Source organism: Lissotriton vulgaris, chromosome 5 (genome assembly GCF_964263255.1).
Source record: "Lissotriton vulgaris chromosome 5, aLisVul1.2, whole genome shotgun sequence".
Taxonomy (NCBI): Eukaryota; Metazoa; Chordata; class Amphibia; order Caudata; family Salamandridae; genus Lissotriton; species Lissotriton vulgaris.
The window spans coordinates 268,107,563-268,130,863 of record NC_141693.1 but is presented as its reverse complement, the minus strand read 5'-3'; the positions used below and the strand labels follow the sequence as shown (position 1 = coordinate 268,130,863).

At 42.4% G+C, this 23,301-nt stretch overlaps 1 protein-coding gene across 15 annotated transcripts in view; it reads left to right on the top strand.

Moving 5' to 3' along the window:
- KIF1B (kinesin family member 1B) overlaps nt 1-23,301 on the top strand; it is a 1,388,545-nt gene that overhangs the window by 510,421 nt on the left and 854,823 nt on the right. For all 15 annotated transcript variants that reach the window (XM_086921360.1, XM_086921359.1, XM_086921355.1 and 12 more), the window contains one exon: nt 14,610-14,682. In XM_086921360.1, the coding sequence (XP_086777486.1) occupies nt 14,610-14,682 (73 nt within the window). The remainder of the gene's footprint in view (nt 1-14,609; nt 14,683-23,301) is intronic.

The window sequence follows — 23,301 nt, the reverse complement described above, 5'->3', positions numbered from 1 at the left end:
CTAACTGACACCTTACAAAAGGTGATTGGTAGGGTGGTTGTAAACAGACTTTTGGAGTGGGCTGAGGAAAATAACGCTATGTCACAATTCCAGGCCAGCTTTCGAAAACTGGTCAGCACGATGGATCAGGTCTTCCGCTTCACTTTGCTTCAGTGGAAAACTGTGGTGCGGAGCAAGGGCAGCCTGTATGCAGCTTTTGTTGACTTGCGGGCTGCCTTTGACTTGGTCCCAAGGGCCAAGCTGTGGCAGGTGTTGAGGAGCATGGGCCTCCCTGTTGATCTTTTGACACTGTTAATGAGGCTTCATGAGGCAAACTTTGCGAAGATCCAGTGGGGAGGATATGGAAGGTCACCCCAGAATTCCCTGTCAAGCGGGGTGTCCGTCAAGGCTGCTCAATGGCTCCTACATTGTTCACGCTATATATTAATGGTGTTGTTGCCCGGATGCTGGCTGCTAATGTGGACGCTCCTTCGTTGGCTGGATCCAAAATACCAATTTTAATGTTTGCAGATGACACTTTGATTTTATCTAAAACCCCAAGTGGTTTACAGCACGCTTTATCTATTTTTGATCAATACTGCAAGGACCATGGTTTGGAGATAAATGTGGCCAAAACTAAACTGATGGTTTTTAATTCTCGTCGTAGCCACAGCCCCCGAATTGTTATGAATGGGCGACATCTGGAGGTGGTAAACGCTTTTACATATTTGGGAATCCACGTAACTAATGATCTAAGATGGACCAAGCACATTGACATTACAACCGTGAGACATAAGCAAATAGCCGGTGCATTGGGCTCTGAACCTAGAAAATCCCTAACAAAACCGGTTAAACCAGCATTACAGGTGTACGAGGCTAAAGCACTCGGATCAACCCTCTATGGTGAAGAGCTATGGTGTTATGAGAACTTGCAACCATTGCAGACTGCGGAAAATACGTTTTTTTTAGACTTATTACTGGACTTCCTAAAGGGTCTCCTTTGTTACCACTTAAGTTTGATCTGGGTAGAAAGTCGGTTGTCGACATTACAAGGTTGCGTCCAGTATTTTACTGGTGCAGACTCTGTACAACACCTGAACTTTTACATTATGCTGAGGGGTTTAAGGATGTTATCAGAGCTGATGTTTTTCATAAAATAGGTTGGTTAAAAGAACTCAGAAACATGTTGGGCGCCCTTGGTTTACATCCATTACGGGAAAATCCCGAGAGTGCTTCTTTCCCAACAAAACAAGTCCTCAAAGATCTACTGGGACAGGGTGGCAGCACGAATCTGGAATGAAACCAACCCAGAGTCTATGGCGGGAAGATTCTTGGAAGCAAAGTCCCTCCCCAATTTTGAACTGTATTGGGACGTTATCACTAACCCAAGAGACAGGAGGTTGCTCTTCCAAATCAGAGCAGGTGCCATCCCATTTAGATCTCAGACTGGCAGGTGGGGCGGCCTATCAACTAAAATGTGTCCATCTTGTGGAGTGCGTAATGAAACTATCGGACATTTTTTATTTGTATGTAAATCATACGTGGAACCCAGACGTAGTTGGCTAACTCCTATGTGTAAAAATCTAGGAACGACAAGTAGTGCGGTAGCCTTAAGAATGATTCGCACTAATTTATCATTGCCTATATTAATAGCCACTGCTAAATGCCTGGGGTGGTCATGGTCCATTAGATTGTAAATAACGTGCTATAAAAACATCTGCATTTGTAAGTTTTTTTACATTTTTACATTTTTAACCCATGATTCAATTGATGTATTTTTAAATGTCTATTGTTCTATTTTTAAGAAACACAAATCAAGTTTTTTACCGGATTTCTATGTATGTAAATGCTTTTATGTGTTTATCACGAATAAAGCAAATTTGACTTGACTTGAGGACGAAGTATCTATCCTTCTCGCAAAGTAGGCCATAGAGGAGGTCCCTGCTCTCCAAAGAAATCAAGGGGTATATTCACGCTTCTTCCTAGTCCAAAAGCTAGGAGTAGCCACAGAGTACAGACCTATCCTCGACCTGCGCCTCCTGAGCAGGTTTATCAGAAAGGAGAAATTTTGTATGCTGGTCCTGCATCAGATCTTTCCACACCTTCACCAGAGAGACTGGATGTGTGCCATCGACCTGCAGGACGCCTACTTTCATATACCGTCTCAGTGAAGCATCGCAAATTTCTCAGGTTCCAGATCTCTTGTCACCACTATCAGTATAGAGTGCTTCCTCAGCCCCGCGGACGTTCTCCAAGTACATGGCAGTGGTGGCTGCCTTCCTCCGCAGACAGAAGATATTTGTCTACCCATACCTAGACGACCGGCTCATGAAAAGCGCCACACCTGCTCTACTTCAGAGCCATCTGACATACTGCCTCAACCTGATGCATTCCTTGGGGTTGCAAGTCAACTACATAAAGTCGGTCCTCAACCACAACCAACGAATACACTACCTGGGCGCCTCCCTGGACTCCGCAGAGGCAAGTGTGTGTCCTTCGGAGGAGAGGTTGTCATCAATGCTTCTGAAGTGCCGCACCCTTCTCAACACCCAAAGTCCTACAGCAGACAAGTGTCGTCACTACTGGGATCGATGGCCTCATGCATCTACATTGTACCCAATGCATGCCTTCACATGCGGCCTCTGCAGCAGGCACTCGAGGATCAATGGTCTCAGAGGTCAGGTCACTGGGAAGATCGTGTCTCTCTCCGCCAAGTTGCCAGAGACTCCATCAGATGGTGGATGAAACGATCTCACCTGCTGCAAGGGGTTCCGTTTCGTCAGTCGCCTCCAACTCAGACAGTGGTCACAGATGCCTCAATGCAAGGCTGGGGAGCTCGTATGGACCAGCTTCAGGTAAAAGGTCTCTGGTACGAGACAGAAAGAAGCAATCATATCAACTTGGAGCTACGGGCAGTCTATCTGGCGCGCAAGTCCCTGTACCCGTCTCTTCAGTCTAGCCGTATTCAAGTTCAGACAGACAGCACAACAACGATGTTCTATCTGAACAAACAAGGAGGCAACAGGTCACAAGTTCTCTCTGGAAGCTCAATCCATTTGGTGGTGGCTTCTGTAGAGAGGTCTCCATCATTGCAGTTCACCTTCTAGGGACCCTGAATGTTCAGGCACACGGTCTAAGCAGAGACTTCGTAGAAGCGCACAACTGGGTGCTCATTGAAGACATGGCCCAGGAGGTCTTTTGGCAATGGGGAGTACCAGACCGCAATCTGTTGCAGACGCGGCAAACGCCAAATGGCCCGTCTTCGCGTCCAGATTCCCCCAACAAGGATCACAGGGGAATGCACTTTTGATGAGCTGGTCGCACACATTGCTGTATGCTTTTCCTCCACTCCCTCTGATCCCAGCAGTTCTACAGGACCAACACCTGAATGATCCTGATAGCGCCGGAGTGGCCACGCCAGTGGTGGTACCCGGATCTCCTCCAATTGTCAGAGGTTCCTCACCGGAGGCTGCCATGCCGCCCAGACTTACTGACCAAGGATGAGGGGAGGGTGTTTCATCCCAACCTCCCTTCCCTTCGATTGACTGCATGGCTCCTGAGGTCATCCAGTATGGCCACCTAGACCTTTCGGCTGACTGTATGAACATACTTGAAGAGGCCCTCCACCAGAAAGTCTTATACTTTCAAGTGGAAGAGGTTTTACATTTGATGTAAGGACAATGCTCTTGATCCGATTCAAGGTCAGCAGCAGGTGATTCTCCCATACTTATTACACTTGGCAAGGTCAGGCCTGAAGTACCCCTCCATCAGGGTTAACTTAGCTGCTATCACAGCGTATAGGAAGTCTCCTTCCCAGACCTCATTTTTTCTAATGCCTGTGGTCAAGGGTTTTCTAGAGGGGCTTAATAAAGTGTTTCCACCAGTGAGGTCCCCCTCTCCTCCCTGGGAGCTTAACATCGTACTTACCTAATTGAGGGTGCTCCTTTCGAGCCCATTCATAAGGCATCCTTGCAGCACTTTACCTGGAAAGCTGCTTTCTTGGTAGCCATCAACTCAGCCCGCAGGGTGAGTGAAATTCAGGCCCTGTGCTGCAAGGAGCCTTACACAGTCTTTCATGCCAATAGAGTGGTGCTGCAAACTCATCAAAGCTTCCTGCCCAAGGTGATCTCAAGATTTCCACATCAATCAGACCATCACACTGCCTACTTTCTTCCCACAACCAACCAATCCCCCAGAGAGATCTTTACACTCCCTAGATCTCCGGAGGGTTTTGAAATTTTACCTGGCTAAGACTCTTCCACTTAGGAAGTCTGACCGGCTCTTTGTCAATTATGGTTCAACTAATACCGGTCAAGCAGCTTCAAAAAGGTCTATCTCTAGATGGATCGTCTCCTCTATAGCTCTGTCTTACCAATTAGCTAACAACGCTTTACAGGGCAGACCACGTGCATATTCCACTAGAGGGAAAGCTTCTACCACAGCTCTCCTTTGCAACATTCTGATATCTGAGATTTGCAAGGTGGCTACATTGCGCTGAGTACATACCTTTACCCTGCCATTACTGCCTAGATTCAGATGCACAGGCCGATACCCAAGTGGGACAGGCCTCTTTGAGGAATTTGTTTGCAGAACTGCATTTTAAATGTGACATTGATTCATGTTTTCTGTGTACTTGGTTGCTCGTCCGCAAGACTTTGGGTATGGGCTTGCTACTCTATTCATAGATTATGACTTTTGATGAGTATCCCCTGGATGAGAAGGATTAGTTACTTACCTGTAATCCTAGTTCTCATCCTGGGGTATACTCATCAAAGCCACAAGTGACCCACACAGCTCCCCGGACGAGCATTACTTAGAAGTGTTTTGTTTAATGATTATGGATCTGCACAGGTGCATAGGCAGCTCCAAAAAGAACTGACCCAACAGTCACCTGTGGTGCATCATGGGAGCAAGGGGTCTCCTGCAGGTCTTGAAGGCACGGTACCCTTACTCTAATGCCTTAAAGGCAAGGTGCCCGTTTTTTCTTGGTTTCTTAGTACTCTACTGCAGCTTCTCTATGGCAATACAGCATTGGTTGTATGACAAATGTTTATTGCTCCTGCTTTTCCTTATAAATTGGGAAGGTATGGTGTCTACAGTGCAAACCTTTATAATTTTCAGCATGTTTTTCTTGCCAGGTTGGGAAACAGTTTAGGCTGCAGGTGTATGTTTCACATATGCAAATATATGAGCTGGGATCACTCCATTAAAGAATAAGTCCAAATTTATCCCCTTGATGGTCAAAGATGCCGTTGACACATTCCAAGATTGCATAGTGTCTGAAATCAAACAACTTTATACTCAAACCTGCAACCACAAAAGAAACAGATTCTACCAAAAAGAAGCCAATTATTATGCGCTTATGAAGAAGTTGAGTAGCAATCCTGACATTGTGGTAAAAACTTCGGACAAGGGCGGAAACCTAGTCATTTGGTCAAAAACAGACTATGTAACCGAGGCCTATAGACAGCTACATGACACTTTATGCTATGAAAAATCCAGTAACAAAGAATACTTCAACACTAAAATAACTTTGGAAAAGATTTTGCATAAATGGCGGAGGGAAGGGCTGATTTCTGGGGAAGAATTCAAATATATGTTCAAAGAATATCCAGTTCTCGCAGTATTTTACCTGATCCCCAAGGTCCATAAAGGTATGTTGCCTACGCCTGGAAGACCGATAATATCTGCTATTTACAGTATTTGTGAAAATGTGGGACAGTATATAGATTCTTTTTTGCAGGCTATGGTAAAGAGCCTTCCTAGCTACGTCTGGGACACAAGTGACTTCCTGCATAAAATCAATGAACTGGAATGGCAGGCAGACATGTTATTGATTACGCTGGACGTTGAGTCCCTATACACAAGTATCAGGCACACAGATGGTTTGAGAGCAACTAAACACTTTTTTGACAAAAGATCTGTAGAAGTTTACGAGCACAACAAAGTTATTTTAAGTTTGAAGGGAGTGGTGTCTTAATAACAATTATTTTATCTTTGGAAAGGATGTGTGGAAACAGTTGAGAGGAGTGGCTATGGGATCCTGCTTCTCCCCCAGCTACTCGTGCTTGCACGTGGGCTGGTGGGAGGAGCAGGTTCTGAATACCACACATGCGGTATGGGTTCGTGAAAAGATTTTGAGGTTTTTAAGATATATTGACGATGTCTTCATTTTATGGCAGGGTGATGAAGAGGAGGCCCTGCTTTTTATTGAGGAGATTAATAACAACTCTTTAAACCTCAAATTTACATCGCACATTAGCAGAGAATAGATTGAGTTCCTTGATGTTAAGGTCTATGTCCATGCCAACAGACAAGAATCCACTCTATTCAGAAAACCTACATCAGGAAACACCACTCTGCATGCCTCTAGTCTACACCCTAGGCACACTATCTCCAGCATCCCGTATGGGGACATTTTGAGGATTAAAAGAATTTGTAGTTCCCCCAGTGATTTTGAAACTTGTATTTCCAATCTTAGAGCTCGACTGAAAGATCGAGGCTACTCTGATAGGACTTTCAATCAAGCTTTGGCCAAAGCTAGACTAAGAACTAGGGAGAGTCTCTTACCAACGGAAACCATAGCTGCAGATACATTGGACCCCGGCTCTAATTCAGGTGAAGAATCCAAGAGTTGTCCAAGATTTATCCCTGCTTTTAGCAATGAATAACCTAAGATTCGAAATATTATTTAGAGAAACTGGCCAATTGTTCTTACTGATACTGTATTAAATTCTACTTTACCCAGTAAGCCACTGGTCACATTCCGAAGAGCTAAAAGCATGGGCACCACTCTTGATATTAGTATTCCGGAGCTTTAACAAGAGAATTCATGGCTGCAGCCTAAAGCTGGTTTCCGTAAATGCTCCCACTGTAGGGCATGTAAATTTGGTGTGAACAAAACACATTTTTGCCTACCATTTGACCCTAAAGAAATTCCTATCAAAGGCAATCACTCATGCAAGACAGACTTTGCAGTTTATATCCTGACGTGCACCTGTGGATTAAATTATATCGGAAGTACGAAGGCACAGGTGCACGTCCGGATTCTCCAACACCTCAAAGCCATATTACATAACGATGCCACATATCCGGTAGCACGGCACTTTGCATTAGAGCACAATAAAGATCTAAGTTGCTTGTCCTACTATGTAGTGGGATCAGTCCCGAAACCTCGTAGAGGAGGAAATAGGGAGTTACTACTGAGGCAATTGGAGACTCGTTTCATTTTGGAGTTCGACAGTAAGTGGCCCAATGGCCTCAACACTACTGAGGACATCCATAACGTTTTGTGAAAATCTTCTGTTACCATGTTTTTCAGTCTCTCTTGTATATGATAGTTAGCCTAGGTTGACTAGGAGTTGTGTGATGAACTTCTGAGTCGAGCTTCGACTTAGTCTCCAAATAACATGTAATATATCTGCCGTTGGTATTTACACCCCACCATATGAGCAGTCGGGTTCCCTGTTGCTCATTTGGATTGTCGATCCACATGGGGTTTAGGATTCCCTCATTGACCGTCTTTGATCCTAATAGATAGTCAGGTTCCCTGTTATCTGTGTTATTATGAAATTCCTTTTATTATCTAAGTGGTCTAACAATCAATTTCTCTAGATCTCCAGTTTGATTATAACTTTTTTCCTTCCTGTATAATAAAAAAGTATTCACATAACTTTTTGCACATGATGCAATGATGAATTACTGTTTTTAAAATGTTTTATATTTACCTTTTAATAGAAGAATAAGGCTTAGTCCAATTTTTTAGAGGTAATATTCTGATGCATTTTTTTATATTCAGGGAATTATTTATTATATACTTCAGCACTTTAATAGATGTTTGCACTATATTGAAAGCTTTTTTGCACATTATGCAGAGGTGTCTAGCAACTTTTTTTGTATATATTTATTAGCACTTTTTTGCACTTTTTAGCCTACATAAGTCCCAGCGCAAAATTTGGATTGTTTCAAAGGGAAACAAGTGACGTGGTATTTCATAATTATTACTGTTGTACCAATTGAGGCTTGCTCGGCATAATGGATTTATCCAGTGAGTTATTGCAAATTTGCACAAATTTGGGTGTATTTTTATATACCTCTTTTTATGCCTTGAGAATTGAAAGTATCGATGGGTATGCTAATGCATTTATGCAATTTAGATTTTAACATGTTTCCAGTGTTTTTATAGGATTTATAAAACAAAATGGGCATGTATTGTATTTAACCTCGATACAAACAGTCTTTTTACCATGTCTAGCACATCACATGATTATGCTGGAGGCAGGCTGCAGGCGGTTTGTATGGCATTATAAAAATAAGTACATTCTGCTACTCTCTGCATGTGAACAAGGGCCGCTTGGCCCGAAATGCGTCTTTGCTGGTTTTATCCTCTAACCCTTTTCTGCAGTAAAAGAATTGTTACCCTCAATTGTGGTCCGTCTCCTGCTTCGCCGATCTCGTGGGATTGGAGGCAGCTGTTGGGAGTTCTCTTGGAATATATGTATATATATATATATATACATGTATTTTCTATATGCTCCGGGATACCGCACATGGGCGGGGATTATTCATAGATTATGACCTTGATGAGTATACCCCTGGATGAGAACTAGGATTACAGGTAAGTAACTAATCCTGCATTCCCTACTGCCACACCGGTTAGGGAATCCAAAAGGCTGAACACCTTATGGAAGAAGATGTTTTTTTCCACCAGCCTGGCACCCCAGTCCGTGAACACTGCGTGCCTTTTGGGTTGTTACTCCCATCCTCTGTGGGATCTGGTTACGCTGGTGCTGCCCATGGTTCTGAAGGAGTCCTGGGCCATACTCTTCCAGGCTCTTGCTGACAGTAGAGATGCAGCTAAGTTCATAATCAGATGTGGACCGGATACCACTGACTCGCTGGGCAGAACGTTTTCCTCGATGGTGGCCTTACAGCACCACGCCTGGCTGAGAACAACTGTCTTTTCAGCGGATGCCTAAACATTGCTTATTCACATGCTCTTTGATGGCTCTCGTCTCTTCAGAGACCAGGCTGATTCAGCGCTGGAGCACTTTAAGGACAACAGGGTTATGTCAAAATCCTTGGGCCTTTTCACTGCCCCTCGCCACTCAAAATCAGCCTTTCGCTCATTTCATGGCCACTGAAGGGGCTTCCAGCTCCCATCCACCGTGACTGGCAAGCTTCCCAGTCTCTGCATAGCTGAGGACTCGGTACCCACAGACCCCGTGGGTGGAGCAGCCATAGGTCATACCAGTCTAAAAAGCAGCCGCAGCCTCCAAACTCTTATAATCTGATCTCTTACCATCTTGTGCTGCGGTAGCAAAATGATGGACGGAATGCTGAATGAATCAAACATTCAACCCCAGTCAAGAGATCTGGGTTAAATCCATTGTTCTTTTGCGGACTTCGCCACCCCACTTTTTACACAGCCATATGCAAATCAGTCTTGACTCTGCTCCTCGTGGGAACAGTCCAGTCTGAACTGCCAAGCCGGGTTCTCCCTGAACCGGAAACAAGCATCCTGGGACCGGTTTCGGGGTGACACCCCTCATCAGCCAGGATAGCTTGCTTCCAGTGGCACAGCGAGCAAGGGACCCACACCTAGACATACCCATCCCACTTAGGACAAAGCACTCCTGCCATCTTAGGCACTGTAGGAAAGAACACTTTTTGGCATGGTTACCCCCTTAGTTTTTGCCTGACTCTGATGCATTTTTGTCTGAGTGTGCACTGGGTTCCTGCTGATCAGGTTCCCAGCGCCTGTGTTCTTTCCTAAAACTGAGTCTTTGTTTACACAATTGGCATACCTCTGGCTCACACATAAGTCCCTTGTAAAAGGTATCCGTGGTACCAAGGTCCTTGTGACCAGATAGGGGCTCCGAGGGTTGCATCATGTGTTATGCCAACTCAAGAGACCACTCACCAAACACAGGCATACTGCCACCGCAGCCTGCGTGTTTTCGTGCAGATAAAAGTAAAAAGTCTGCAAGAGGCATAGGTAAGTCACCCCTACGGCACGCTTTACAGCCCCAAGGCAAGATGCACTATATCCCATGTGAGGACACCGCTGCATGAGCAGATATGCCCCTATAGTGTCTGAGTGCATCTTAGACATTATAAGTGCACAGTAAAGCCATAGTTAGTACATGGACTGGGAGCTTGTCACTACGAGTTCCACAGCTCCATGATGGCTTCACTTAATTTCAAGATGTTTGGTACCAAACATCTCAGCTTGATGCTAGTGTTGGGTTTACTCAGAAATTCACCTCAGAGGTGCCTCCTAAAATCATACCAGCTCGCTTGTGTCTGCCTGACTGGTCGCCACCTGCCTGCTACATCTAGACTTGTTTCTGACCCCGTGAGGTGGGCCTCAAAGGTGTCCCTTCCTGTGTTATGCTGACCAGGGGCCCTCCAGCTAGTGGGGATTTCCACCCCCTGACCAAGCCCTTTTTTGGCGGCAATGTTGGTGGAAAAATTAGCAACTGAGAGAGGTGTGTCCCCTCTCAGCCAGCCCTCTTCTCCCCTGGCCCCCATGGTACCCGAGGCTGAAGTGAGCCCCTCCTTCCAGAATCCTCCATATTATTTTGGAGGACTCTAGCCAATATGGTTAGGGATATACCCCCTCCCCTGATTGGCTACTTCTGTCTGACCCTTGTAACGCCCCTAAAATGTGTATTTAGGGGCACCCCTGAACCTAAATACTCCGATTATTGAAGACCTATAAAAGAAGAGTACAAAGAAGAACTGATCCCTGCACAACAGTAAGGTCAAGCTACTGATTTGGTCCCAGCCCTGCTAGCTTGTCTGCAAACTTCGAACTCTGCAAGCTTCCACGACTCGTCCCGTCCTGTCGACCAGTGACCTCCAAAACCCTGGGAGGACTGCCTGCCTTCCATAAAGACTCAAGATCTCTCATGGACAGCGTACCTGTCCAAAAGAAAACCAACTTTCAAAGACCAAAGGTCTACCTGAGGAACTGCGAAACTGACTACCTCTGCACATGTCGCAGTGACCCACTGGTTCAGAAAAGGTGCGCCAGCATTACTGAGCAAGAGTCCATTGTGGGCTGAACCCTGGTGGACTCCACGTCAATGCCTGCAGCCTCATCACAAAGACCCCTCCCCCCTACCGCGACCTGCACCAGTAACCTGTTTTCCAATGCCAAAGCACAAGCCTGCATCCGGAGCCCCTGGGCCTTGGGGAGATTATCTGATGGTGTCCCGATGCTCCAGCACATATCAACCTACCTGTGCACCTTAAGGTCTCCTTCAATAGGCCTCCTGGCCTGAGCCTGGAGACTTTTACATACTTCGATATGTCTTATTGGTGTGCATTGGGCCTCCGACGCTGTATTTGCACTCTACACCCGACCTCCTCATTGCCACTGGAGGTGTATGTTTGGTGATGCCTTGTGGCCCCCCTGTACTTAACCTTATTCTCTGGAGACTGGGTTACCAAACCATGCTGCTTAACTGTCAGTTGTTACACTTCGATTACCCCCTTTCTCCATTGAAAAACATTGGCACCAGATACCGAGTTTGACCTCTGCACTCTGCCGCCCAGTGCCGCTGGTGATGCAGTTTTGTCACTTAACTGAACCTTACCTGGTACTGATTCTTTATCCAGAAACTCAATATCTTAAAGCGTTTACTTACCTCCATATTGCCGATTGTGTTTCCTCTCATACAATAACATTGTTTTGATGAAAAATGCACTGTCCACTCTTTACATTGAAAAGCATTGATAATAGAAAACTTATTTATACTCAAAGTATATTTGGTTCTATAAATTAAATATACTAAAAGTATTATTTTTACAAGCCATTGGTCTAGGATTTAGTCATTGAGCTTATGTATCATTTATTGCCTGTGTGTGTGCAACAAATGATTAGCTCTGCCCTCTAATAAGCCTAATTGCTCACCACACTACCACAAAAGAGAGCATTAGTATTATCTACTTGAGCCTCTGTAAAGCCTCTGGGAGTCCACTGGACTCTGTGCACACTATACCTCATTTTGATATAGTATATACAGAGCCAGCTTCCTACAGACACCCAATGGGAAGTAGGATACGCAATCCCCTGCCCCACTGGAGGTCTATAACATCCGACTGTTGGGTTGTCCAAATTGTCTGGAGAGGATATTCCCTCAGCTTTTTGACTACCCCCCACCAATGGCACATGCTTGCGACAGGCTGATAGAGGACCATCTCTCTTTGCTCCGCCAAGGAGTGACTCTCTCTTGGCCAAGGCAGTAATCGAGAGGCTGTTCAAGGGCTAACATAATCCTCCTAACGGTCCCTTCTAAAGTAACTAATTAAGCTGAAAAACATGTACTCTTTAATTCCACTAATCCAAAGTGGCCTGAGAAACCAAATGTCGTGGAAGTATAAAGTGCTAAAAAAACAAATTTGAACCAGACTATTAAACACAGACTCTAAGACTTTCAAATATAAACCCTGGGCCCTTAATTAAAATGCTCAACAGTACATTATAGTGAAGCAAGTTATCTAAGAGATTTGCTCATTACCAGTCTGTAAATACTAAAGTCCATCCAAAGTAGATTAAATAAACAGTGTTTATTTAATAAGAGAAGAGCCACAAATGGCTGTGTAAAGGGCCCAGGAGATCAGACCTACTGACCCACCTTCCAAGAACTCCTCATAAACATTCTCCAATAGAACATTATAAAAACCATTAGGACGTTGCATACTACTACATCATTGAGCATAGTAAAAGAAATACCCAACACCACAACACCTATCAATGATATGTAGACTTTTAAAGTCGAAAAAGAATTCATGAAAGGAATATTCTGATTATTTGCAATCATAACAAACATTGTACCTGGAATAGGAGTTAAATACGGTACTGTCCGTTTTAATGCAACCATCCTTTGAGCTTATTCAAAAGGCATTGATAAAACATTTGTCTTAGAAGACGGTGTTTCTTCTAGCCATCATATTTGTAAGAAGAGTAAGTATGCTTTAAACACCCTAATGTAAAGAACAATTTTTGAGATTTTCAAGGAATATAGAAAATGCATTCCCAAGGTTCCATCTTCTTTTCACATGAAGCAAAAGATTACATAACCAACTTTCTTTACGAATCCATTCATAGTGGCTGAAAGTTTACTGCATATCTTGGACATAAAGACATTTCATGAATGTTATTTGCACAGTACAGAAGAATTTCGGAAGACAGAGCAACTGTTTGTAGCTTTCGGCCCAGTAAATAAAGGCAAAACAATTACGAAACAACATTGACAAGATGTATTGCTGATTGCATCACATCAGCTCATTTATCAATGAAAAGACTGTTGACCAGGATAGTTAGATGACATTCAACATGGCCTATGGTGTCAACAGTTGCCCTGTTTGCACTTATTTTTGCTTAACCTCATGGGCGCTATTGTAATTACGGCCGTATGCTGAGATTTTAAAAAACCCATGTTACATGACGAGCTGGGCTCGTCATCGGCGTGCGAGGAGGCTACACCATGACGAACCCAGCTCGTCATGAGCGTGGAAGGGGTTAACAACATTTGTAAAGCAGCAACCTGGAGGATGCTTTTGCTAATCATTACTGTAATGATGTGCAGACTAGGAGAAAAACTGCAGTGGGACAAGCTGGGCGCCAAGACCTTTTTTCTAGAAGTTAAGCTTCATTACCACCCTGCTCTTACCTGTAGTAATGCTACTGTAATTTGAATACAAGCATGTGAAAAAAGTTACCTGGTTCTCCATCATTGGCATCTTTGATAGATTCACATGAGCTTTCCCAGCCTCACCATTAACGTGACCCAATGAAATATCGGACAGTTGGAACCCTCTGAGAGGAACAGCTCAGGTGCTGGCCTCTGATTTGCTGAAATTTCGATCCTTTCTAATAATGTAGATTCAATGTAAATGTTAAGTTCTTAACATCAATGTTAACCGTGTATCTACAACGCTGTAATACAATTTTTACCCGGGATTTCCCAGTCTGACAATGGTAAATAATTCAAACATGTGAATTAATGAACTAGGCCAGATCCTTAGAACCAGAATTACAGGTAAGTAATCTTTTTCCTTACAATTATTTTTCCCTTGGAGGTAGCTTTTTACAGAATCTTATGCATGTGTGGAAATATGCCCTTTTCCATCTGATATTTTATGATGTCCTTTGGCGCAAGTAGTTATGGTATAATACTTTCAGTGCGGCAAAGAGAGTTTCGTTATGTGAAGTTCAAAGGACAGATTTACCTGGTGACTGCGCTGCGGCTGAGAAGATGCTTGCAACTGATGGTGCTGGATGAGGGAGACCAACTTGACAAAGCTTGCTTGCAGCCCAAAATGCTGTGGTTTGCCTCTTGATTCTCTACACCCGATTGAGGTTAGGTCACGCCTTGGTTTATAAATGATACTGATGCCAGCTTACCCTACTGGAGGCCAAAGTGTCTGCAGTAGCCTCACACATTTTTCCTGTCTACGTTAGAGGTTGCTCAGGCTTGTGTGATCTCTGTGGAATCATTGATTAAGTAGTTCACATATGCTGTGTCCTTTTTGATGTGGGAAGAAAGCTTGTCATTGTTCCTATTGGTCCTTGGGTTCAGAGTCTCGATTTAAACATTGTGCTTCAAATCCTCTTCCAGGTTGCAGGAAATGGAGATTTTGTACAAAAAAGAGAAAGAGGAAGCTGATCTTCTTTTGGAACAGCAAAGATTGGTAAGTACCCTGTCTTTTATTCTTCTGGGTGATACATTGTAACACCTTTGATGCTACAACATGTGTGACTTGATTTGCTATTAAAGTGAGGTGTTTTGTGGTGGGCAGCAGGTATCCTGTGGAAATCCAGTGTTTATACCTGAGACCAAACATAGTTGTGAGGTTGCCACACTTTGTCAAATCAGCTACCTTGTTAAAAAGTACCACCAGATGTGGATGTAGCTGATTGCCAATCTGATGTTCTCTGTTGAGAGGTCCACATACACCTTGAACATGAACTTTAATCTCACCTTAAGGAGGGCAGCTGGGGATTAGATATTTCTAAATCCTAGCTCTGGTCTCAAAAGACCAAGCTGCTGCTCAGTCACGTGGCTCATCCCTGTCATCCAATCATTCTCTTTAATGGCTGCTGTTAATGATATGCTGGTAGCCTTCAGGTGGACAGGAAAGCATGATAAGCACAAATAATTTTGTGTTTTCAGGCAACGTATTTGAGAAGTTTACGTCTCCAGCATTGGCTCGTTCATGGATTCACCTGCTTGAATCATTGCCTAGCTTCAGTCTGGAAAGCCCTAATTGTTTTAAAAACAGCACTGTCGCCACGCTGACAGTTAAGAAAATATCTCTAGTAGCCCTGGCATCTCATTATTTTGGTCTGAATTGTAGCCAGAGCCAATGAGATGAATGTACTTTGAACTCTGCTCTCTCTCTCAAGGTCACCACACTCCTTATATAATACCACATAGTATATGTGCGGGTTTCCCCTCACAAACTCTGTTCTATACTTCATAAAAAACATTTGTAGAAAATGTTCAAGTTGATCTTCTTTCTGCTGTCCAAATAAGCGATGCATTTGTTTTGTGTTTTTCACCTGTTATCATTCTGACTGCTGCTCGATAGTCATGTCTAAGGACTGTTGCTGATGTTCTGGACAGGGCCAGCAGTTTTCCTTTTTTAATATGTTTAAAACAACTGTCTAAACCCTAACTTTCTCTTAAGTCTTTGCTGTAATGTATCCAAGGAAAAACCCATCTTATCACACTTAATATATTGATGTGAATGTTTGCATTGTTTTATCATTGGTCCGAGTTCTTTCAGTGATATTTTTGAGCACTCTCTCACAAACATGTTCCAAGTGTCAAATTGTTGCCTCTCGCCTCCAGGGTATGGGTAGTCTTACAATGTTGCTTCTCTGTTACCCACAACTTCAGATGCAAATGTATGCCTGATTCTTGTTGCTTTGCCGCTAAAGGTGCATTCCAACTACAGATTGGCTGTGATCTCCCTTGAGTGTTTTGGAGGCATGCTTCTGCACTTTGTCTAACCCCTCTGCATGAACTCTAAATTCAGTGTCTGCTATTGCCTTTATCTAAATGTTCTTGTATCTATTGACACTAGATTCCCAAGTTTGTTTCCCCTGACTTACCAAATAGATAAAGCTAATGAAGAATGATGAAATGTCTACTTTATGAATAATAAGAATTCTTTTTCTCCATCATTGGCTCTTTCATACATTCATATGTTTCGCATATCCCCTGTAGTTAAGGGTGGAACCCTTGTTACATAAATATTCTGCTGGTTTAGAATGAACTCCAATACATCGTTTAAAAGAACAACCCATTCACATACTTTTTTAGCAGTTTATTTCTCAGCCAGTGTCTGGTGGACTTGCGCTCTGTCCCAAGAAGTCCAGCCAAACTCTTTCACCACATGTAGAGTCAGGGAGGCAGTCCCCTGCTTCATGTGTTGAATACTCAGAAATGTATTCAAAGAAGTGTCCAAACTGATTATTTTTGGCATCCTCGTATGCTGTACCAGTATACATTTTTCACACACAATGCTGGTAAAATGTGGGGAAAACAGTTCTGCATGGACATTTCCCCTACAGTCATTCATCTTAATGCAGGAAGGCAGAAAAGGTTAGGAAGGACCTTTTTTAAACTCTGAAAAAAATGAGGACACATGCATGTGGAATGCACCTACTGTGTGCATACAGTAAACAATATGAATAAACATAAGGTACAAAAGAAAGTCTCCTGTGGGCGTCTCAAGTCATATTAAAAGAGCCTGATGTCCTATTTGTTCTAGTGTGCAAAACACAATTTGTAAATCTCTCGTCAGTGAGTAGGTGAAGGAGGAGAATGTTCTGGTGTGCAGTGAGAAAATATAGGGTAAACCTCTTACATATTTAGGCCTCTCTGGACAGTGGGAGGCATTATCTCCTAGCCTTCCTCTAAAGATGGCTTTAGGCATTTGAACTTGTGGCAAACAATTCACAGAGACTGCTGCCTTTTCTGGCCTCTTCAGTAGTCTCCTGTCCTATTGTACTCTACCATCTGGGGATCTTCTACCAGGAATACTACAGCATCAACAAAAGGTGCCTCCATGTTGAAGGCAACTTCTACTTTGAAGTCCAAACACTCATCCATGAATCCCTCAATAATGTCAGCTCTTTAGATTTGAGGTTTTTATCGCCAGGTATAAACACTTTTTTTGGCAAATATCTCTTAAAATGTTATATGCAAAAAATCCACCACCAGTATTAAAAGCTTTCTTTGTCAGACCTTGTTCTGATTGATGATGAAGGGGGTTACATACTGTAAAATTCCCTGATGACCATAAGAATCCTGAAAATGGATACCTGTGTACAAAGAGGCCTATTCAGTGGTTGGTGTATTTGTCATCACCATGTTCTGCAGAATGCCACCAAATTGTCTTCTATTTCGTATATGCACTGTCATGCCAAAGTGCCCTGATGGTGTCATCGTGCAGGTAGCAGCACATAATTAAAAACTTAAAATCAGATAAGATATTTGGAGGAATCACCCTTTTTGCAGGACCTTTTAATGCTATGCATGAGATGACTGCAATGATAGCCTTTCAGGCCTGAACACACCATGACACCTCTTTTTAATTAGGAGTGACTTTTTTCATTATGGTTTGGTTTTCTTTCCCCCCCCCCCCAAGAAAAGATTGGCCAGTGCAGCCTGTAAATGTGCTATATCGGCATATCAGGAACACTGATGTCAATATAAGGTGTATATTAGATGACCGGCATATCCTGATGTGCAGTTTATTCCTCTCATGGACATAGGTCTGTTAGGCAACTGTTCACAGGCAGCAAATTCTGAACTGCAGTGAACTCATTGGTGGCTCTCACATCAAATGTGCTTCAATTGATGTATTGCCACTTGAAGTTACCATGCTCTATCATGTTTTACAATGCATATTATTGTAAACGTTTTGGATAACTGATAAAGGTAGTGAGGAGGAGGTTTGAGGATGAAACTTTGCTGACAGTTGAAAAGATGATGATGACTTGACGATAAATGACACATTTGATATATAGTGACAAATCAGTTATCTATAATTTCTAACATGGAACAGATTAGTAAAAGATACACGAGGGTAGGCACAGTGAGTTATATTTTCAGGGTGTTTGTGTATCGTGTGCCGGGATCCAATTAGTTTTTTTAGCGACATGCTGTGTGATTACTCATTGTTCTTGGAATTCCACTGTTGCTGACTCAATGCACTTATGTAATGCCACAGCCACTCTGTGTGATCTATTTACTGATTCATCACACTACAGACTCCCTGGTAATTTGGTTTGTATCTGTTCGCGCTTATAAAGCAGTGACTTGGAATTCTCCTGCATACTTTAGTGCTCCCAGCTGGAGGAGGGACCTAGAGGAGTATTGGATTTTGGTACTCCCCAGAATTATAGGTTTAAAGTTCGTTTTTGGTGTACGCAAGTTTGGATTAAAACTGACATGTGACATAACCCAACTTAAATTGTGTGTTTCTTTTACGGGACGAGTGCCCGAGCCCAAGGTGATTACTTTTATATACTTTTCTAATTTAGGCAGTTAACTTAATTACACAAATTCTTCCTTTATTAGGTCAGTGCGTTTAACACTTCTTTCTGCTCAGGGGTATTTGGGAAATAATGTGGAATTGACTTGACTTGATTTATCATAGAACATAGTCTTGTGGAACACAGACCCATTTGTGTGCTGTCAAAATCACTGTTGTGATTAACTGCCCTTGTTAGATGAAGATTTCCAACTCTTTCATGCTGTGACAATATTTACAGAGTTCTTTGTGTTCTTTGTTTTCTAATTTTTTTCTATAATACAGTAGACCGCACACTAGTAACTTCCAAGAGATTCAGAAGAGAAGTTTTTTCTTTGCTGAATCATGAAAAAAAGGCAACACAATTTTATGCGCCCAGGTAATTTAGTGGGCAAGTTCCAGACTGGAGTCAGTGGTTTGTACTATTGGCTAAATAAGGCAAAGGTTTTTACAGGTAATCACCCAGGTGTGCATCGCACTAAGACCTCCTTCAACATTTACAAAATGCTGATAGCTGCTCATTGAACTCTTAATGTGGCAACAGAGAGACCAAATCAAATCCTGTAGAAATGGAAGTGCTTGTGTAGCCCAGTTATCTAAACTTCCACACATTGAGACTGAGAGTCTCGAGTTTTGATGCTCTAAGGCTCAAACACTCCTTCATTCGCTCAGTGTTTGTAGTCCACATCTTAGGGCAGTGGTTCCATAACTGTGCGCCGTGGCTCTCTAGGGAACCACCATACCTAGACAGGGGAGCCGCGCACCAAGCACTCTAATGCATTTAATGGAAGGGTCTGTTGGCTTCAGTTAAACTAATTAGACTTAAATGCATGATGTAAACGTAGTGCTTAATTGATGGCATGTTGAGGGAGATGACCTCCATATTGCACTGGATCCCCATGTTCCAACACTTCCAAAGTAAGCGGAAGATACCTGATTTTGTTTGTTACTCGTTAATAGTTTTGTTTTTTCCAAATGCATTTTACACCAATGCAAGTTATTAGGAAAGGACAGTTGTCCTGTCTATTAAACAAACTAAGTATTATTAAGGATTGACATTAGTACTTGAATCATAGGTACTTACAGTGCACATTTCTTTCAGTACACACATTTCCAGACTGGCCCGCTCTCTCCTTGAGCACAGGGAAGTCAAACACCATATACGGCATAAGGCCAACATTTGGAAGCAAGAAAGAGACGTTTAAAAAAAATAAAATCTGAGGATTTTTTTTTACTTGCATTGATTTGGAGGCAATTTTTGGGCGGAGACAGACAAAATAATGCTGTATGTGGTTTACAAAATCGTGAGTCACCCTGCTGAGACTGGTGTGTTGACACGTATGGCATGGGTAGAAATGGAAGTGCATGCAACTATTTTTCAAGCGCAGAAACACTATGGCAATGGGGCCTACATGCATAGGGATACTATCTAGCATTGTTGGTGGGATAAAAAACTTTGAGAGGCTACTCTAAAAAAGGCATGGGCAAAGAAGTGTAACGAGGAATATTTTATTAGAGGTGCCTCCTTAGTAATACGAAACACCCTGCATATATGATAATAATAACTTCATCAGCTTCATCCCAATTATTTTCAGGGAGAAAAATGCAAGTACTTCTGAGGCCGAGCTTATAATCCCCCTCCACCCTCCAAAACAAATAAGTGGGGAGTCATGGGTAATGGCCAATGGGTCAAAGGAGCCACAGGTCGAAAAGGTTTGAGAACCACTGAGTTAAGTAATAGTAACACCAGTTACTTATAGTGCTGCCAATGGCAGAGATGTTCTAGAAAAATGCTATATAAAGTGATCATGTATTGTTGGAGGCCTTTGATGCAATAGATATTGAAAGGGTTACAAATCAACCAAAGTGAAGGATGTGCTAAGAATTGTAATCTCTGCAAGCAATGGCTTCAACGAACTCAAAGCAGCCTTGACTTCTATACAAACCTTAATATAGAGTTCCTTCCTGCATTTGAAACCCTCTTTAGCCAAGTGTATCCCTAATAGTTACGGCTCCAAGCAAAGCCATTTCAAGGAGTTTTTAACCAGTATATATCTGGATGGATTTACAGACACACCATCATTTGGATTTATCATTGAGAGTAGTTTATCCTTCAAAACCGATATAGACAAGATACTTTATTTTCCCTAAACAAACTTGTGCACAGTTGTACAAACCATTGTCCCTTCCTACCTTTATAGTGGTAGTGCCCTCCTCACCATTTTCCCTAAATCCCACCTAGATCCATCGAAGCAAGTTCCCCACCTGATTCATCAGAGAACTAAAGAACTACAAAGCAGGTGTTCCCACCTTGACAGAACTATACTTACTCCACCTAAAAGTCCCCATCATCTTAAAGAACTATACAAAGTGGTAACAATTAACAGGCCTCCCAAGCTTGCAGATAACATCGCTTTCTGAGAAGGCCAGCACAACTCAGTCATGACATTGCCAGATTGGAATTAAACGGGGCAAAAACACCAAAAGATAATCCATCTGACTAGGCTGTGGACTAGCATCCTACCAGAGATGAGACTTACTCTTTCTCCATTTCAGTAAAAAAAATCGAAAATTCATCTCTTGAAGGAAAATCTTACTTTTCCCAGATCCCCTTTCCCTAGTCTAAAATTGAAGACTGCTTCTACCTGCTCCTCCCTAACACTATGAACCTAATGTTGTACTGTATTATCTGTGTACGACTTTGTGATACTTCCCTGCAAGGTCCTATCTCTATGAAGTTGCAGTCGATCCAGATTGCCATGCAGCAAAACCTCGTGTTTGACTGTCACAGCTGTAAATCCATGGCTGAGATTTTCTCAACTATTATATGGACATCTAGATAAGCATTCTGAGAACATTATATTTAAAGAAGCAAAATTAACACTTCTTCTAGATTTACAATGACTTCTTGAGAGTAGATTTAAATAATGGAACCTGCATAATACACATGCTGAAAGAGATTAACAGATCATTTACATGTATCAAGAAATCGCCAATGCACAATATTTACGTTACCACAGATTCTGCAGTCTCTCATAAATATAGAGTACCTTGCTTGTTCCTTGGCTATTGTAATTCAGACATGAGTGAGCAGTGTACAGTTACTGCTTGAGTGAATATTTAAGTGTTTGGAACATTAGAAATGTACAGTGGTTGGCTACTAATGCTAGCATAACATATTGTGCACCAAAAAGGAAAACAGGTCTATCAAGCACTCTCAAAATTATGTAGTATTCCAAATGATTATTCTTGTCATTCACAAGTTTCAGTGTTAGAGTTCATTATTTTTATTCTTTATTTCATATACATTAAGAATATTTCCAGCTTGTCCTGCCGACACGTGTTTCGTCTCATGGAGACTTTTTCAAGGCAAAAGGAAATTGCACATTGGTGTTGAAAAACACGAATCTTGTTTCCTCCACTGCTGTCAGCTACCTGCAGTGATTTTCCGCGACCGGCGAGAGAAATCATTGCAGGTAGCTGACAGCATTGGAGGTTTTTCCCGTTACGATGCGCTAAAGGAGTGACTTATCATGGTCCCCCTCACGAACTTAAGAATAACGAATCCACCTCCACGCAACAAGACGTTTGAATTGATAGTCTACTACTGTAAACATTGAACGATAACTTGGACGTCATCTCATGCTCTATACCAATAGGATCAAGTGATCAAGATTATAAGGATCGCGTCCCTTTGAAAACCTTTTTTGGATTCATATTGCCTGTGTGACTCTAGAGCTCCCTCACATCAATACTGGGAAACAAGATTCGTGTTTTTCAACACCAATGTGCAATATCCTTTTGCCTTGAAAAAGTCTCCATGAGACTAAACACGTGTCTGCAGGACAAGCTGGAAATATTCTTAATGTATATGAAATAAAGATTTGAAGTCTAACATCTGGTCTGGATCCGTATTTTGAATGTCCATTTCCTGTTAATGAACTCTAACATTGAAACTTGTGAATGACAAGAATAATCATTTGGAATACTACATAATTTTAAGAGTGCTTGATAGACCTGTTTTTCTTTTTGGTTCTTAATGTTAGCAATTTTTGCTAGCTAGACACCCCGGGTGGTGGGTGTATAACAGGACAATAGTGCACCTCATACAAACAATTGTATATAATTTACATTACACGTATACGTGCTTTGAGTACAGTATTACTTGTATGTGCGGACGTTTTCTCTGTTAGAGAAACACTACCACCACATATCCATATTAACATATTGTGCACACTGAAGTGTGTAACTTCAGTTTTGCCAAGGAATTTTGAAAAACAGAGGATTCTACAGTGACTACAAGTTAGTGGATCCATGGTTACAGGTAAGTAACTTGACATTAATTTGAAATACAGGCATACCAGTATCACACCTTTCAGTATATTGTAAACGCTTGCACTGAGAGATTCCAGTATAGACCATGTTCTGTCTTAAAGTCCTTTCACACTGATAAACTTTGCATGGGTTAAAGTTAAGACAGTCTGTCATAATCCTATGTGTGATTTGCACTGTTGGACTGATCTCTAAACATTTAACATCTTCTGTCTTCTTAGCATTTAACATCTTCAACTTCTCTGTAGGTACTACTTTTTTGTCTAACATAAGCATGTGAAGAGGGTGATTCGTGTACTAATTGCTTTATCCTTTTTCTGGCTACTCAACAATCCAGGATTTTGCTGCTCTGCTGTATTGTAGCTTCTCTGATGAAAGCACCAGGAGCCTTTATAACGCCTGCTCTCTTATGCATGTGTTCTGCAGCCTGTT